A 17,988-nucleotide genomic window follows, 5' to 3' on the forward strand; every position below is an offset into this window, starting at 1 on the left:
TTCTGAACAGGGTCACTCTGTTAGAGAGTGAGGAATGCATGGGCAGAAGCAGGCAGTCCACTTAGTGGGGCTATCACAGTCATAGGAGCGAGAGGTGATGGAGCCTTGGACTGGATGGCGGTAGTGCAAGTGGTGAGAAGGGATTTAATTCAGGATATATTTCGAAGTTAGAGTGACAAGGTTTGATGACGGCCAGATGGGGCAGTATACGTGAGAAAAAAGAAAATCAAAAATCGCACCAAAGGTTTTGGACTGAGCGGCTGCAGGAACGGAGTTGCCATTGATTGAGATAGGGGAAAGTGTAGGAAGAAATGGATTGGGTGGTATATCGGGAGCTCAGGTTTGGAAGCCTCTTAGGCTTGCAGGTGGAGCTGTCAAGCAGGCAACTGGTTGTATGGGTCTGCAGTTCAGAGGAAAGGCTGAAGGTACAACTTTGGGAGTCAGCAGAATATGGATAGTTTTTAAAGCCATGAAACTGGATGAAATGTTATTGTCAAAGAGAGCACATAGGTAGAAAAAGAGAAGTTCCAGGACTGAGCCCTGGGTACTCCAATATTTAGAGGTCAGAGAGATGAGAAAGGACCCACAAGAGAGACTGAGAATGAGTAGCCAAGCAGGTAGGAGGAAAACCAGCTGAGTAGCTGAGTGTGGTGTTCTGTAAGCCAGGATAAGAAAGTGTTTCAAGAAGTTTAGTGATCAACTATTTCAATCCTTTTGATGGGCTAAGGATGACAAGGACTGAGTATTTATCAGTATGAAGTCTATATACAGTAAGGTTTCTATTCAGTCCCTACAAGAACTCTGACAGATAGTCAGTCTTTGAAATTACTTATTTGTTACAGCAAAGATGTATTTAGTTCCTACTGTGTGGTATGGACATAGTGGTAGGTACCTGACATAAGACAAACGAGACACTCTCCTATCTCTGAGAGACTCATAGGGTTATGAAGAGATAAACATGTCAACCCATGGGTAAGGTAAGCACAGATAGCCCAAAGAGCCCCTAGACTGGGAACTTCCTGAGGACAAGGAGCCTGTCTATTCTTTATATACCCTAATGCCTGGCACACGGGCAATACTCAGTAAATATTTGATGGATAAATGAATGTATGGTCTGAAAGCACCAACGATGAAATAGCTAATTTCCTGAGCGTAACAAAGAAGGCTTCACAGAGGAGGTAGTATTTGAATCCTGAAAGAAGACTCAGGCATTTATCAGGAGGTCAGAAATACAACCAACTATTGAAATTTTGCCCTTATTCTACACATCTCTGTTTAAATAGCCAGAGAGGCTATCTGATGTTCAGTGAAACTCCTTGACTGTTAAGCAACATGCAGTTACCTTTGTATGCAGCTCAGACATTTGTGTTTAGTCATAAAAGTTACTGTTACTTTAGGTGGAGTGGTGTAGCTCAGAGTAAATGTGTTAAATCGTTAATGCCTATAGCTAGTTAATAGTCAGGAGGGTCTGACAGACCTCTTTGTAGTTGGTTGTGTTAACTGAACCTTGGCCAAGGACTGGTCATTCATAACATCATTTGATTGTAGCTTGATATTTATCAGGTTTACCTGTGGTGCAACTACATGCTAAAGGAATATTAAAAATAATAGAATGATTGCAATGTCGTGAGCGTTAACAAGAGAGGATAGCTAAAAAGAGATCTATTTTAAATCACCTTTAAAGACATGAATAAGAGGAAGCGTGTCCCAATAGGGGTAATGAACTGTGCAGAGACCTAGAAGCCAGGCAGTGTAATTAACATGTTGGGGGTTTGCTTTATGGGGATAGATAGGTTAATTTTGGCCTAGCTTGCTTCTCTTCTCACAACTTCCAGTTTCCTAGCCCATTTATGGCTTAGAAGCCAAGATTCTGGGAAGTTTTCCCCCCTAAAAACATGGGCTTCATTTTCCTTTGGGCTCCTTTAGAATTATGGCAAAAGGTAGTTCTGCCTATTTCCCCATTCTGTTTTCTAACCACTTGCTCTCTGCTTTTTGCCCTCCTTCCTGGCAGAAAGCCCCAAGGAAAGCTCAGAGCCAACGGGTTCTCCAGCCCCTGTGATTCAGCACAGCTCAGCAACAGCCCCGAGCAATGGCCTCAGCGTTCGCTCTGCAGCTGAAGCTGTGGCCACCTCAGTCCTCACTCAGATGGCCAGCCAAAGGACAGAACTGAGCATGCCCATACAGTCGCATGTGATCATGACCCCACAGTCTCAGTCTGCGGGCAGATGATGCCTCCCCTGGTGGAGAGGTCCCCAGCCAGAGCTCGCCCGCCCGAGAGCCAAGAGAGATGTCATCTTATCCTCTCCCATCTGCCTTGGACATGGCAATATGGGGGGGAAATTGTGTGTTGTGAGTAATGGTCAGATGTGGGGCTTTTCTCACATGGTCATTTACGTTGACGCCTGTACTAGGAGCCTCCAAGCCCCAGAGCCACATAGATCAGACCCCAAGGGGGACGTTTCTGATGTACCCACAGCCAAAGGCCTTTCCCGATGGTCCGAACAATCACCCCTGCCCATGCACGTGTACCTGTCTCTTTTAACACTAACCCTTGTCCTTCTAGGTTTTGGTTTCTCAGCTCCCTCTCTTTCCACCAAGCCATGGCTCTTACCTTCTTGGTTCTTAGCAGCATGCCACTTCCTACTAGATAGAGGGAGGCTAGAGTTGATGGCATATCAATGGCTGACCCATCCCTAGCCACCCCATGGACTCAGGACTTTGTCTCCCAGTAGCTGCTTATTTATCCCTTTTTCTCCCTCCGTAAATTCTAGTTAAAGCATTCACTTACGGAGAATGTAAGGTTAACCTTTGATGTATGAAGTAGCAGTATTTCCCAGCTCTTCCATAAACTTTAGTCCTTCTCCCTACTTGCCACCAAAACAAAAACAGAGAAATGAAACCTCAAACGGTCTAGTCCTTTCTCATTTATTTCCAGAGCTATTTGGGTACCTCATTTTATGTCTTGAGTTTTCCCAGTCTAGTGGTGGGGTCTTTTCCACCACCCACTAAGCCTTGGCAACCTCATCTTGTGGCCTTATTAGATACTGCTTGGTAGTGAAAAGGGAAAGAGCCCAGGATCTGACTGGCTGGTTCCCTTCCCATCCCCCACTCCATCCTCCTTCAGTTCTCATCATCAGGACAGGCAGGAACAATGTAGTTTAAAGCTTGTTCCATCAAGTTACTAGATTGATTCTTTTATGTTTTACAAGAGTTTACTAGCCAAAGCGTACATATTGCTTTTGGTCATCTTTCCACTCCTGCCTCTCCCTCTTCGTCCCCCTGCCTGCATTCCTGCCTCTGGCTCTCTTCTATAATTAGTTCTGATGCAGCCCTCTGGAAGCTGTCATGTAAGGGATTCTTATGCTCCCTCACCTCCCCTCTCCCCCCATCTCTCAGTCTCACACATGTCTTCTTTTCTGAGTGAGGGTCTGATATTCACAACTGGTCCTCACTGGATCTACCTTCGCTCTCTTTCACTAGGCTCCGAGCCTAGCCACTAGGTCTCTCTGGTTCTGTAGCGTTTCTTTAGCTCTTTTCTTCTCTCTGCCCCCTGGATGCAAGGCTTCTCCATAGTCTACGCCCCAGGACCCTGAAGCATCATAGCCGAGGTCCTGAGTGGGTTTTCTTGAGTATAAGTTAGGATGGGGGGAGGCACGGGAAGGGGAGGTGGAGCACTGATGTCAGCAGAAGAGCCCTGCTTGTTGAAGAGTCTGACCTGCCTGGGAAATTGGTGACTGTTGCTCTCAGCCATTCTTACTTTGAAAAGTTGTGTTGCAGGGGGGAAATTCATCCCTTTTGTCCCTCTTTCTTCCCCATTCAGACTCCTCATCTTCCTTTGGCTCTGAACTATGCAATTTCTACCAAGGCCATAGGAAGCAGTCCAAAGCCAGAGGCCTGTGGATAGATAGGTCAGCTTTAATAGCCCTTCAGTATGAAGCCCTTCCAATTGTCCCAGAGCCACTTTCTGCCATCTGCCCAAGCCAATAATGTCCCTTTCTCTCTCTCTCCTACCTCCGTCTTATACATGCATACAGAGTAACTGCCAGCTTCCTTTCTTATTTAATCTTCCAAAATTGGCTATCATAGAGGAATAAGGAAATGTTCTAAGCTACAAGATTCCCATCTCCTCAGACTGATAAATTGGTGAGCCAGTCAGACATGTTCTACTGCATTTGTTTTTAATTTCCCCTCCTGCTTTTCAGAGCTGGTGTTGAAGAAGCCACACCTGGTGAAGAGAAAGGAGAGAAAACATGGTTTTCTCATCCTCCTCCACCCAGGACCCAACAGGAACGGCCCCTGAGGTGACTCAGACTAGCAAATGGCACGGCAGATGGTCAGGATGCAGGTTACCACCTCCAGGGACTCCACTTGCCTTTAAAACTTCACAGCCATAACTTGTGCTCAGGACTTTTCCTTTAGATGGCTGCTCCCTGGGATTTTCTCCTGCCTTAGTTGTGTTTCATTTTTTATTATCTTTATTTCCCACTGGTAGCCTTGCCCTAAAGCTTGACTGCGTTTATGGCTCCTAAGGAGCCTTCGTAAGACCCTTGACTGTTTTTCTTCCCCCTTCAGTCATCTGTTTTTCGAGTTAAGAATCAGTTTGTCGCTGCACACATGCCCTGCCTCACTGCTTGGCCTTGGAGGAAGTTTGAGTCCTGCCAGTCTGTCCCTCTGTAGGATGGCTAATTTATGTAGAGGGTCTTATTTAGTTTCTTAATCCCCATGTCTAATTCTCCTGAGTCCTTATTTCATTTTCATCAGTGGGAAGTTAGTACTGGGGACCTAACCGAGAGGCATTGGCAGAACCTTAGTAGTAAAGCAGCAGTGAAATGAGGAAGGAACACGACAGGACCTCCCCGACCCCAGACAGCTCCTTAGTTGGTCCTTAGTCTCACTTAGAAGGCAGAGCGATTGCTTGCCCTGAAGTCTCTCCTGCAGTCACGGGGAATGACATTTACCTTGTTACTGCAGCCAGCCGTGTGGCCACTCTCCCCTGCCCCTTGCCCTCCAGACTCCTTTGGACCAGAACATCATGGAGGGTGTCACTTAGCTCTTTTTAAGGAACATGGCCTTTCTAGGGGCCTAAGGGAAGACACTTTCTAAAAGGGACTGGGAATGCGGATGCCTTAGGACTCTTCTAAGTGAACACAAGACTCAGGCCTCCCACTTCACTCCAAGGACACAGCAGCTAGAGACCCAAGGCCATAGAGAAAGGGGCCAGAACCAGGTCTTCTGGTCCACAGACTTAATGCCCCATTGTCTTAAAAGAAAGCTTGCTTAGAGTTGAAAAGTCTGAGAGAGCCTCCCACGCTATTAGAAGGACTAGAAAGAGTACAGCCTCCTTTACTTCATCTTTCCCTGTTGGCCGTACACCCAAAGCTGGCTTCCTTCGGCCTCTGCTCCTCTCCTTGGCCCCAAGTCCTGGACTATATACACTCTCGGTGGCAGTAAAAGAGGACATGGCCTAATTGAACCTCATTTTGCTGCCTTCCCTGTGCCTGTTCTGTTGTTCCAGTTCCTTTGCTGACTTACTGCCCTCCAGCACCACTCATCCTGGTAGACAGGGTGCTTAACCCTAACCACACCCCATCTATAGCCTGAACCACCAAGCAGACACCAACATATTCCTCCTCTGGTTCCTAAGTCCCCCCTGTTTGCCCACACTGAGAGGCTCCTTTAAAGGTGCTAGCCCTAAGACAGCTCTTCCCCACAAAGCTCCCTTTTCTTTCCTTCCCGTCCCCAAATCATTATTTTTCATTAATATTGTACATTGTATACACAGGAAGGAAATGTACACTTTTTTTTTAATGTCATAACCAGTCTGTTTAGAATCCAGTCCTCCTAGCTATATCACATATGCCTTTGTTGATATGCTCTTTCTGCTTTCTTTAGACTTTTGTTTGACTGGGGCGGAGGGAACAGCAGGACAGGTGAGGATCCTAAGGCAGATTAGAGGCCCCCCCATCCTACTTCAGCCTCCCACAACCCTAATCATTCCCTTCATAGTACAGACTGATCTCTGTTTCTGTTTGCACACATGCAGGTGCACACAGACATAAATCCTCACCATCCCCGGGTGGTGACCCAGCGGGGATGAGTGTAGGTGGTTGCTAGCCAACATTCCCACCCTCCATACCAGTTCATTCGTGTCTCTTTGGGGTAAAGTTCTTCCCTGGAATGAGAAAAGGCTGGGGAGAGTAGGGCAGCTTAAGGCAGCTTACATCCTTTGTAGATGCAGGTTTGTATTGTAGCTGCTGTAGGGTTTCTCCTTTTAATGGGGGCTGGTAGCACAGAGCTATCTCATCAGCATTAACTACTGGTGAGTGAGGATTTAGCTGTAAGAAATGGCTTTGAGCACTAGTTTCATTGACTTTCCCTTAGGGCAGTGGTTCTCAGCATGTAGTCCAGGACCAGCAGGACCATCATCTGGGAACTTGTTAGAAATGCACATTCAGGCCCCATCCCAGACATACTGAATCAGAAACTCTGGGGATGGGCTCTAACAAGCACTCAAAGTGATTCTAACACACACTAAAGTTTGAGAACCATTGCCTTAGGGGCAAGCTGGGAAATTCTTACGGGGTATCAAGGATATTTTAAGTACCATCCTCTGCCTTAGCACTAGCATGTTTTTCCATTTCCTCCAGTCCCTCCCTCCACTCCCATTAAAACAACAACAATGTCACTCATCTCAGAATCTAGGTTTGTCTTCCTCTGCTTACTCCTAAAACCTGTCCTGCGTGGGTCTGGACAGGAGTTGTCCCATATTCCCTTGCAGACTGGTCACTCCATGTTCTTTGTTACAGGAAGGACCGGCTGTCCTGTTCTCCCACTCACCCCACCCCCAACACACACCTTTCAGGCAGGGAGATGAGCCTTCAGCCCCAACAGTGGAGGCTACAGCCTCCTGACATGGTATCTGTTGAAAAGCTGTGTGTACCTATGGTTTTATCTCTGTTCATCTGTATATCTTGACGTGTAGCAACACCTCTCCATGTCATCAAGGAACTTGACTCTGGGTCTGGGTTTCCCCAGTCCCCAGTGGTGGACTTTGACAGGTGGGAGGATGCAGTGCTACAGGCTGTTTTGTTATGAAATTGTCTTCTCCCTTTCCCCTCCACGCACTTCAGCATGATCCCTGTGAGCAGGCTCTCACAGTCTCCTGGGACGGGGCTGAGGCAGAGGCTTCGCTCTATTCTCCCTGACCGTCCCTCCTCCTTCCCCCTTGCCACATAGCAGTTATCCCCCAGCCATGCCTTCTCCCCCCTCCCTTGCCCTGACATATATTGTGCCTTATTTATGCTGCAAATATAACATTAAACTATCAAGAGAAGCACTGTTCTGTCTGACGTTTCAGTACTCTGACCTACAAGTCCCATTGTCCATTCTTTCTGGGAATTCATTGGGCTTTCATGTCTGCGATCTTCACTCTCCCATTTCTTAGGACAGAAACAGCTGGCATTCTTATCCCTCCTCTTTCTGCAGGGGAAGACACAGCCTAGGGGAGGTGGGTGGTTTGTATAAATTACGTAACACAACAGAAGGCTCAGATCTGTGCACTGCCCTTAGGGACAAGGGCCCTTGGCATCATGGGAGCCCTCACTAGAGAATTTGTGTGCTTTGCGTGGATGGGGCTCGGAGGGTGGTGGAAGGCAAGTGGCCTCTTAACCTTTCAGTGTTATGTCCCCCACCCCCACAATTAAAAAATAATAAGCCCTACCCTCAAGAAGTTTCCAGCCTTCCTGGGGAGTGCACTTAGACACAGACAGAAGGAGAAGTGCTCTGTGATTCTATGAGTTCCATGTGTGTGGGGAGGAGGGGAGTCTGGAAATGAGAGGTGGAGTTTACTTAGAAATAGGCAAGATAGTTTACAAGAAAAACAGGTAGTGCTCAGGAACTGTGGGGAGGTGTGGGGCAGTCACTACTAATTTCTTGCACCTGTGTATTCCTTGATACCACAAGTGAGGTGGGTGACCAGGCTAAAGAACTTGACCAGGAGATAGCCAGGTACCTCTGAGGGGTTTCCAATAGGAGAGAGGAGATTTACATGCTGTTTGTGGCTGGTGTTTGGTATAACTGACACAGACAGGGAGCTCCAGTCTCCTCTGGGGAGTGGGAAAGGCAGTGGTGGTCTTCACTGTGGTCAGGAGCACGTGGGAGTCCAGAGAACAGAAAAGGAAGTTGCTGAAAGCCAAATACCGAAACCAAGATTGAGAGGTTTGGGAGGTGGGGATGAGACTGAAGGGAGGACAGTTTCCCAAGTTAAAAGAATTAACCCATTCCAACTTCTAGCCAAAGGAGAGACCCATCACCTCCATCCAGGACACAGGAAGCAGCTAGACCAGCCCCTTTCTGAATGCAGCCTCAGCTCAGATCCACTTGTAACTGGCGATCAGAGAAATAACAGAGCGTAAACATTTATTGTGTGCCTGCCATGTCCTAGGTGGAGTGCTAGATGCTTTGCATTCATCAAGTTATTTACTGTTCACAAAACCTCTTGATAACAGGAGCAGTTTCCGCATGATACTGATGATGCCCCGAGGTTTAACTTGAGACACTTGCCCAAGGCACACAGCGAAGTACAAGAGCTGGATTAAAACGGCTCTGACCCTGGAACCGCTCTGCAGCGCCCCACCTACCCTCACACCGTGTTCCTCTGAACTTGGTCAGATAAGAATGGACAAGGACCTCGATATGGCGCAGGATCCATTTCCCACAGAAGAACCATCTCCTCATGGACTTGATGCTCCTATTTAAGAAGTGGTGAAACTACAAGATGTAATGATGATGAATGTCAGGTCCTGTGCTTGGGACCAGTGGTGAGACAAAGCTTACAAAAAGGTTCACCCTAGCTTAGGCTGCACTGATAGAAGTGAGTATCAAAACCTGATCTAATCTACCTATCCTAAGTGTAAGTTGGTTTCTAGATGCCTCGCTTTAAAGAAGGGGGAATGCTTCCCCTTGAACAAAGAAAGACGAAAGAAAGAAGGAAGGAAGAATGAAACCTGTCCTCAAACATGGGAAAGGCTTGTAACATGAACGATGAGAGGTGTTCTCTGAGAGTGAGGGAAACCAGGACCCCTGGTGGGGGCCACAGGGGCATGAAAGCCAGCTCCTTGCAAGGATGATTCTGTCTGGACTGTCTGAGGAGATGGCAAGTTCCCCAGGACCCAGGATAATCACAGCTAACGTCGTGAGGAAGCCTGCTGTATGCCAGGTCCTGTGCTGCATGGGTTACAAAAAGTATCTCAAATAATGCTCACCGTAGGAAGTGGTTCCTTTTAACGTTGCCATGTTTTAGGTGAAGAAACTTCTTACAGAGAGCTAAGCATCTTGCCCAAGTCTGATTCACAGGCCCTTTATGTCATAGCACCTCTCCAGCATCAGGAACCACACCGGTGGGACTGCTGAGGAAGGGACTCTAGGATCAGAAGGGAAACTGTACCAGATGACTTTGAAGGAACGCTTCCTGAGAGGCACTGACTGATTTTTCCTAAGGGGGCATTCTAGGCACCTGCCCCAGTAGGTCAGAGCCAGAGCCAGGCAGAGGCTGGAGTGACTAGAGGGAGGTGGGCACCCCAGTATCCTGCCCCCACCTTTCTGGGACTCGGTGGGGTCAGGGCCTTAGGACCTCCAGCCACCCTACCCTTCAACACTCTGTTCCAGAAAGAGGAAACGGCCGGGCCTGGCGATGCAGAGCTGTGACCACTGGGTGGCAGCAGTGCTTCAGCTGCAGGGCGCTGCTCCCCAGGCTCAGGTGCGGCGGGCCCTGGACAGCGCGAGTGAAGGGGGGGGCGCCTGTCTACAGACATCGGAAGCACTCTCCACGCTCTGGGGCTCTGAAACCTTTTAGTCTCCTGCATCTCACTTTTCTATCCACAGGCAAGTCTCAGAGCAGTGATTCCATCCGTGACCCTCCAGCAGGCACGTACACATGGCCGTGAACGGGCTGCGTGGTCCTACCTGCAGCCTCTCCACTCACCAGACTGGGTCATCCTGGCTGACTCTGACCCTGGCTCCTCCCTCCTTCCTTCCCAGGACATAATGCCTAGCCGGACAGGACTGTCTCTGTGCTTTTATTCTACAAGTTAGGAAAGAGGAGGTGATCAGTTGTTGCTCTCCAACCTGTTGAGGGATTGGGAGTTCTTGAAGGTCCCCCAGGGCCTGGCTCTGACAAAGCATCTGCAATTAATGATGCTTCTTGAGCTCTGGAGACAGGATTTATGCATCTAATAAAGTCTATAACTCCAGGCTTAGGGGCTGGGGCCGGAGGCTGAGAGCAGGAAGTCCCACGGGGGCCAGAGGAAAGCGGGGGCGGGGGGGGTCCCAGACAGCTCTTAATGGAGCCGTGCATTTCCACTGCCTGCTCTAGATTCCCCCTCAGGCTGCTGTCGGGGGTGAGGAACAGGGGGACAGCAGGTATTAAGAGGCGGGTGTGGCCAAAGGAAGGCAGATGGCAGCATGGACTCCAGACGGGCAGCAGTGCTGCTGCTGTTAGTAACAGACTGGGGCCGCGCTGAAGGACCAGGGGGCCGGGATGAAGGAGACCAGAGCTTCACGGTAAGTCAGCATGCCCGCCGCCTTGTCACCATTTTCCTGTACCTCAGCTTGAGAATTGTACTCCAGGTTCAAATACTCTCTGGCTGCCAGGGTCACTGGGTCCTCACATTTGAGAAAATGACTTCTTAGCCTCCTACAACTTGCCCCCGGGAGCCACTCCCTTCCCCTCGTGACCTAAATGCCCAAGGCCATAGCCCATCTTCCTTCCCGGATGCCCCTGTACCACAGGAGGAAGACAGTGGAGCCCGCCCACCGGAGGATGCCCAGACCCCCGGGGCACTCTTGCGCTCCCTGCTCCAGGCCATGCAGAGACCCAGCCGGAGTCCAGCCTTCCTGTTTCAGCCCCAGAGGTGAGTCTAAGAGGGACACGGGCAAGGCAAGGGCCAGAGTGAGAAGAGCGGGGAAGGCGGGGCGGGGGGGCACTGGAAGGGCCTACAGCTGAGGATGGATCTCTCCTAAGGTCTGGCAGAAACACCCGGGGCTCCTGGAGCAACGAAGGGCTGAGCTCCCCATTCTGGAGCCTGACTGCCCCTCGGCGCTTTGGGAAGAAGTGACATGCCATCCTTTGATGTTTGCGTGCAAGGCCCACACCCAAAAGTGCCATGTGTCCCCCCCAAATAAAGCTGTCTGGCTTCTGCATCAGTGTGCGTGTCTGTCTGTATGAGACAGAGGGCCAGGAGGGAGTCCCAAGAACCACAGCCCCCATCTCTGCCAAACCAAGCTCTCCAGGGACAGGCGATGGAGTTCCCAGAGGTCAGTGCACCCAACCTCCTGCCACCAGAAAGGCAAACACAGGGACCTGTGGGGAGCAAAGTGGGGAGGCACCCCAGGGGAAGTGACCTGGTGCTAACCTCTGCCACCGACTACTCAGGGAAACAGAGCAGGGTTTAAGAATCCAAAAAGCAGCACGTTTATTTGAGGCTCTTACTGGAGAGCCCCCGATGTCATTCCCCTTCGTCATTACCAGTTACGTGAGGACAGAACCTGGGCCAGCTGAGGCCCCTGGTTCCTGGCCCTGTGCCCTCCTCAGCCTGCAGGCAGGCAGTCTGTGTCAGAGGTAGAGGTGGCACCTCCAGGGGGTACCAGAGCTGGGCAGATGCATGGGCCGGGGGCAGGAAGAGCAGGGAGCAAAGGACGAATGTCCACGAGTCCAGCCGGGGCTTTATTTGCTGCCCGCCATGATCTTGAGGTACTGCAGGGCACGGCGCGCAGCCTCGCCTCGGGCTGCCTCCCTGGTAGTTGCAGAGCCGTGACACACGGTGGCCGGCTGTGTGGACAGCTCCACCAGGCACTGGCAGAGCCCACTGAGGCTCAACTCCTCTGCAGACCAAGAGAGAAGAGGGAGGCAGTGCTAGGCAGGAAGGCAGCACCGGGAAGGGGGTGTCCATGTCATCGCCATGCCCTCCCGAACCCTTACTCCCATCCATACTTGCTCTGGTCCAGTCCCACCATCCCCCGGCCCCCCAGTAGCCATACCAATATCCAGGTAGCTGACATGGAAGGCCTGCTCCTCAGAGAGCTCACTGAGGACACTGCAGCAAGCAGGGCCCAGAGCGCCCAAGGAGCCCGCGGAACAGCTGCGGAGGGACAGGATCTTCTCTCCCACCGAATTTCGCAGAGAGTCCCAGGTGCAGCCTGGGCCCCGGTTCCGAAGTCCATCTAGACGGGAGCCCACACCCTGACAAGATGGGGACAGGAAGAAGGATGCAGCCAGGGACTCTGAGACCCAAGCATTTAACAGACATCACATGTCCAAGGAGAGAAAAGCCCAAAGAACGCTTCCTCCCATTGCCTTCCCCAGTCAATCCCTGTGTGGCCACCTCTAACTATTAGACCGTGGACCGGATGGCCAGGCAGCCTCCCTCATTCCAGTAACAGAAACCTACAGGGCCCCTGCCCTGGGCCAGCTCCCTCCCCCAACGCACTCACCATGCAGGCCTACAGCTGAGGCTGAGAGGGGGCCCAAGAAACCCTGGGTCTGGTAGGAAAAAGGGCAGAAGCAGCCCTGGGACCCAGAGAGGCTCACTTCCAAGTCACAGACCTGAGTCCCCAGCGCCCTGCCCTGGCATGGAGGATGGAGCGTGGGGCCTGGCCCACAAGGCACTCACAATGGAAAAGTGGTCGTCATCAGGCTCAGCCTCATTCCCCTCCCGGGCGTCCAGAGGCACCGTGTGCACTCGAAGCAGCATTTTGGCCGCTGCATTACGCTTTGCCAGCTTTTTGGAAGTGCCACTGCCTGCAAGGGGGAGAGGGTTGCTGGATTATGGTTCCCAATAGACCCAGTGCTTCCACCCACTCAGGGGATGTCAGTTGAAAAGAGGAGCTCAGGACCTGCCATGCATCCGAGAACCTAGCCGGCCAAAAGAGGAGGGCAGGACAGGGTGCAAGGAAAAAGGTAGGAGGAGGAGCCAAGCTGGGGGTCTCCGCCAGGAAAGCAGAGAGAGGCTGGGAGCTGCCTGGGGCTGCGACTGGGGTGCTGGGGGACGGACAGTAGCTACAGGAACTCCCCTCCGCCCAGTTACCAATCTCAATGAAACGCTCCACCCGGCAGGTCATGGTAAACTCTTTGCGGTGGGCTGGCCCAGACTCCTGGGTCACTGTGTACTCAGGCAGCCGCCAGCCTTTCTGCACCACCAGCTCCTTGGAAGGGAGAAACAAGGGTGCACAAAACAGTGAGAAAAGAGTCCTCACATCCTCTCCCCCTCCCACCCTGGAAGCCTCAGACTCGGAGTGAAAGAAGGAATAAAGGAGGGCTGGGAGAAGCCCTCAGAACAAGGTGACAGCCCCACATCAGCTTCCCCCATGACCCCTGGTACAAGGGAAGACAGGCATGCATGGGAAATGAGGATGGGGACACACCTGCAAAGCACCAACGGGGTTGCACTCAGACTGCTGAGGGGAGACAGGGGGCTGCACCTCCATGGGGGGGCTCCTAAAGGGAAAAGGGCCCAGGGCCAAAGCTGAGGGGGGCTGGCTCCTTCGGCGGCTGCCCATGAGTCCTAAGCCCTGCTCTGGTTTCCCCCACTGCCACCTCCCTACTCCCCGCCAGGCAGGCAGCTGTCTCTCCACACGTCAAGCCCGCTCTCTTGCCCCTCCCACCCTAGCAAGGTCTCCTCCAGCTCCCAGGCCCATTTCGATTTTCTGGAACACTTGACCATCACCTCGCCAGGACAGTGGAGAGGGGTGTATATCCAGTCCCCAGAAGCACCTGATGGGACTCAAACACAGGCCGTCACGTGGCCAACTCAGAAGAAAATGGGGCCTGCAAGACCTTTAACATCAACCATGTGGCTACTGAAAAATTGTAAATTACCTCCCATCTCAAGAGCTTATCAGCTGGTGCAAATTCTTCAAACTCTGGTCCCCAACTATTCCATCCTCTGTTTACACTCAGACTTCCTCATGCCTGACCAGCCTAGGTCCAAGGGCTAGGGGCCAGGAGCCAGGACCCCTTCCCGCCCCCCTCAGGCAGTCAGGAAACACAAGATACCTGGTTGGGACAGCAGATGGAACAGGAGTAGCAGCCGCTGCAGCTGTAAAAACCGGCACGTCCTCAGGCAGTGAAGAGTCTAGGGGAGAAAAAGAACTTCCCGAGGGGAAGGGGGCCTTTGATTCACACCCACGTGGGGTGGGGGTGGGGAATAAAGGGTGTGGGACCCAGGTCCTCCTGACCTGCCCATCCCCTAAGAAAATCTCTTCCCACTAGAGACAAAAACTCAGGGAAGCTCAACCACCAGTTCCTCCTGAGATCTTTTGCTGCCAAACACTTGATCAAAAAGACTTCAAGTGGGAGGAGGGTCTCTTCCTACCCAAGAACCATGGGAACAACAAACACCAACCTGAGTGTGGAAGAGGGAATGCCATCTTGCCGGAGAGGGGAAGTATGTTGGGGAACAGCTCCCTCCAGCCTCAGCCTCCACCCCTCCCCCTCCCCAGGCCCCAACCTGGGCCCCAAACCACAGCCATAACCCCTCACTGGGGCTGGCCATTGCCCCCCAGAATCCTTCATAGCAGGAGCCCTGGAAGCATCCTGCTCGGGTTCCAGAGGAAGCTCTCAGGAAGAGGTCAAGTCAGCGTGGTTCAGTGTCACGAGGCCAAGCCTGCGGGTTAGAGGGGCTGGTGCAGGGGCCTGGGTTCCTGACAGAGCCTCTAGGATGCCTTGGCTGTTCCTCCCTCACCTGCTGTCCTCCAGGGCCGGCTCCAGCATGCTCCCCCCTTTGAGGTGTTTGAGGGCCACCTCGGCTGCCTTGTGCTTGGCTGCCTTCTTGCTGGGGCCCTGACCTGAGAGAGGGGGTGTGGGCGATACTGGAGGTCACTGGAAGGACAGAAGAGAAACCAGCATCCCACAGCCTCTCTCCTCACAGCCAGAAGGAGTCAATCAAGCCCCCTCTCACCAACCTCCCCCTGCCCAAGACTGGAAGTGTTAACGCTAACTGCTGGAATGAAGGGCCCTTATCTTTCCACGAGTTCCCCAAATCAAGCCATGCCGGGCAGAGCTCCTCCTGAGGTCAGACACTTTGTCTGGAGGTTCTTTCTCTGCCTTACTTTCCTCTGGGAAGCACTTTCTTTCCTCTCAATAAATAGAGCTGGCTGGAAAAATAGAAAGAGTGCAGGCTCTAGAGTCAAAACCTGGCTCTGCCACCTACGAGGCATGTGACCTTGCCCCAGTCATTGAATCTCTCTGAGCCTCGGTTTCCTCATATTCAACATGAGGATACTACCACCTACATCACTGGATTCGACCATGGTTTAAGGTAAGTGTGAATTTGATTAAGCAACCTGGAACAGAGTCCAGCACAGCGGGCACCCACTCCCCCAAATGCTGCACTGAGATTTCGATGTATCTCCTCTTACTTCTTCCTCCAGGATGACAACCATCTGCCGGACCACTGTGGCAGCGCGGCTTGCTCCTCTAATTCTCCCGAGCCCTACCCACCTCCTCACACACCTGTTCTCCTAATCCAGTCAGCGATTTTTCCCCTGAAATCTCTCCTTCCCTCACTGGTCTTGGAGAAAAGGACTGTGAATAGACTCCAGGCAGTAAAGCCAATGGGGCCCTGTGAATGCACACCCCAGCCAGGCTGCCCAAGCCTTCCTCACCAGTGCAGCTGGTGTCGCCAACGGTGACCCGGAAGGTGAAATTAGGCTGGTGGGCTTGGCCCTCGGCTTTGAGAAGGTCGTACACGGGCGTCTTCCCTATTCTGGTCCCATACTCCTGCAGAAGGCTGATCGGGGTCTTGCCCGGGTTGGCTGCCAGCATTTGCTCTATACTGGGGGGAGGGGCACAGACCCTCATCACACCTCCCCTCTCTGCACCCACCTGGCCAAGCACTGCCATATCAGACCCAGGCACACTATGGGGGACATAGGGTCCAGGGGACCTTAGGCAGCCACCGGCTGGGTTCAGTGTGGAGTAGAGGTGCAGGCTGAGAAAGCAGGGTCCACTGCCCCAGGGCAAGCGGGGAAAGCACTGTTCCTTGTCTTAGTTAAGGCGAGGGATCCTGTACCCCAGTGCAGTTTGGAAGTGCATGTCCCCTGACACAGTGCAGGCCAGGACCCCAGTACCCACCAAATGCACTGAATGTCGGGGGCATAAAGCCCAACGCCCCAGTGCAGTCTGGGAACCGGGCCAACCCCGTACTAGCTAAAGCTGGAGGCTGTGGCCACTGCCGGGGTGCATGCCGGGAACCACGGCCCACTACCCCAGTGCTTGCCGGGAACAACCCTCAGGCCAGGTGCATGCTGGGGCCGCGACGCTACTCCCTCCGCACCGTGCCAAGTTATGCGCCCTGCAGGGGTCGGTACTAGGCGGCTCACCTGGGCAGCCCGCAGCCCGAGGTAGTGCCGGAGCCCTGCTCCTCTTCACTCATTCCCTCCTCCGTCTCCGCGGGCGCCACCGTGACTGCAGCCTCCACGCGCCCCAATACACCGCCGACGAGCTAGGGCCGGGGCCAAGCCCCGAGTCGCGGCCGGTCGGGCCTGCCGCGGAGCATGCTGGGATATGGAGTCCCCCGCCCACCCGACTCTAAGAGTCTCCATCAGGAGGGGAGCTATCCGCCCCACAACCCTCCGCGTGGTTCGCCCAGGCAGGCAGCACCGCCTTCTGGGAGGAGCGGACTCATCCACTGTCGCTTCCCGAGCTGAGGGTGGTTTTTTGTTTTTTGTTTTTAATATCGCCCCGCCTCCTTCCTTCCGCGTCTCCTAGCCTCAGGGCTGGGGCTCTGGGCATGCGTACTAGCAGAGTGGAAGCGTCTAGGGGCGGGGCGGTAAGGGCGAACTCGAGACTGGGGGCCTTCGGGTCCCTTGAAAACTACAGAACCCAGGAGCTTGCGCGCCATCTTTGTCGCAGCTGGAGGGGCAGGGTCAAACGTGCACGAAAAGTTTCGCGGCGTAATTGGTTATTCCCGACAGCGCTCGCTTGCTCTAGGAGGATTGCGACTGGTTACTTCACCTAGAGGGGCGGGGACAAGGGAAGAGTCAACCCCCTTGACCCCGCCTCTTTCTGAGAAAAGGTTGTGATTGGCCCAGGTGCAAGGCTGCTGTCGGTTCCTGACTCTGCACTCTGGGAGGGTGGGCCCTGCCTGGACGCGGGAGGGCACTATCCTCTGCCCCTCAGGGCACCGGGGCAGTTGTAAATCCTCGCCCATCTCAGTCTCAGTTCTCGCTCAGCCTTTGGCCTGAGCCCCTGGCTCTCGGGCCTTCGTCTCACAGAACCTGCTTCTTTTTCCTAGGTTGTCCTTCACCTCCCTTCCCCTTAATTCTGCCCTGCAGCCTGTCGGTTTCCGCTTTTCCAAAGCCTTTTTAGAATGGCCCTACACCTTTCTGTAGCTGGTTCCCCTACGCCAGGAGACCCCCCTCTGGTGCCTGAGAATCAGGCTATAGTGGTACAACAGGATTAGTAGGACTAAGGCACATAGTGGTCTCATTCCCTTTGCCGTGGGTCTTGGGTCTCTCAGCTAAAGAGAGAGCAAGAGAGGATTCTGGCCTCTTAAGACTAATCGACTAATCTGTGTGCGGAGCAGAACGCGTATTTTTGGGTCCCAGAGCTCCATTCCCTCTTCGCCAAGGTCTCACAGCCACTGGCCTGAAAGATGTAGGGAAAATCTTGTGACCTTGGAGAGAAAGAGATCACGAAAAATGTCTGACTCTAATGAGTGTTCTGGGAATGGATCAGGGAAGAGATGGGCTTCTCTGTGCGGGGGTGGCGGTCCGGAGGAATCTTGGAATAATAACAAGGGGTCATCCAGGAACACTGGAGGGGGACGGGGCATTGAGCTGAGTGGATTCCAGCTGGGGGGAACTGGAGTTGTGACAATTAGAGGAAAGAAGACAGGCAAGATCGTTTGACAGGGGGAACGATGCTCGAGCGCTGGGGGGTGGGGGTCCCACCTGAGGGGCTGCTGTCTCAGGGTATAGGAGGGAACTTAT

At 52.7% G+C, this 17,988-nt stretch overlaps 3 protein-coding genes across 14 annotated transcripts in view; 2 read left to right on the forward strand and 1 right to left on the reverse strand.

Moving 5' to 3' along the window:
- LOC308625336 (cyclic AMP-dependent transcription factor ATF-7) overlaps positions 1 to 7,333 on the forward strand; it is a 92,043-nt gene extending 84,710 nt beyond the window's left edge. For all 9 annotated transcript variants that reach the window (XM_081249393.1, XM_081249401.1, XM_081249397.1 and 6 more), the window contains one exon: positions 2,012 to 7,333. In XM_081249393.1, the coding sequence (XP_081105519.1) occupies positions 2,012 to 2,229 (218 nt within the window). In that variant the 3' untranslated portion in view covers positions 2,230 to 7,333. The remainder of the gene's footprint in view (positions 1 to 2,011) is intronic.
- A 132-nt stretch (positions 7,334 to 7,465) lies between these two features.
- NPFF (neuropeptide FF-amide peptide precursor) lies at positions 7,466 to 11,167 on the forward strand. The gene is made up of 3 exons (XM_081249404.1): positions 7,466 to 10,560; positions 10,789 to 10,910; positions 11,021 to 11,167. The coding sequence occupies exons 1-3, from the start codon at positions 10,462 to 10,464 to the stop codon at positions 11,112 to 11,114; spliced, it is 315 nt and encodes a 104-aa protein (XP_081105530.1). The 5' UTR covers positions 7,466 to 10,461; the 3' UTR covers positions 11,115 to 11,167.
- A 279-nt stretch (positions 11,168 to 11,446) lies between these two features.
- TARBP2 (TARBP2 subunit of RISC loading complex) lies at positions 11,447 to 16,630 on the reverse strand (the record flags this gene model as incomplete). Of its 4 annotated transcripts, none has more annotated exons than XM_081248012.1 (9): positions 16,378 to 16,629; positions 15,661 to 15,825; positions 14,739 to 14,841; positions 14,051 to 14,146; positions 13,420 to 13,492; positions 13,083 to 13,200; positions 12,669 to 12,796; positions 12,037 to 12,238; positions 11,447 to 11,880 (listed from the first exon to the last, which is right to left on the reverse strand). In XM_081248012.1, the coding sequence occupies exons 2-9, from the start codon at positions 15,818 to 15,820 to the stop codon at positions 11,723 to 11,725; spliced, it is 1,038 nt and encodes a 345-aa protein (XP_081104138.1). In that variant the 5' UTR covers positions 15,821 to 15,825; positions 16,378 to 16,629. The 4 variants fall into 4 exon arrangements, with proteins under 4 accessions (XP_081104138.1, XP_081104137.1, XP_081104139.1 ...); XM_081248011.1 differs by having other exon boundaries at positions 15,661 to 15,830; positions 16,378 to 16,627; XM_081248013.1 differs by lacking the exons at positions 15,661 to 15,825; positions 16,378 to 16,629 and having other exon boundaries at positions 14,051 to 14,129.
- Between the last annotated feature and the right edge of the window lie 1,358 nt (positions 16,631 to 17,988).

Source organism: Mesoplodon bidens (assembly GCF_964165515.1).
Source record: "Mesoplodon bidens genome assembly, chromosome: 11".
Lineage (NCBI taxonomy): Eukaryota > Metazoa > Chordata > Mammalia > Artiodactyla > Ziphiidae > Mesoplodon > Mesoplodon bidens.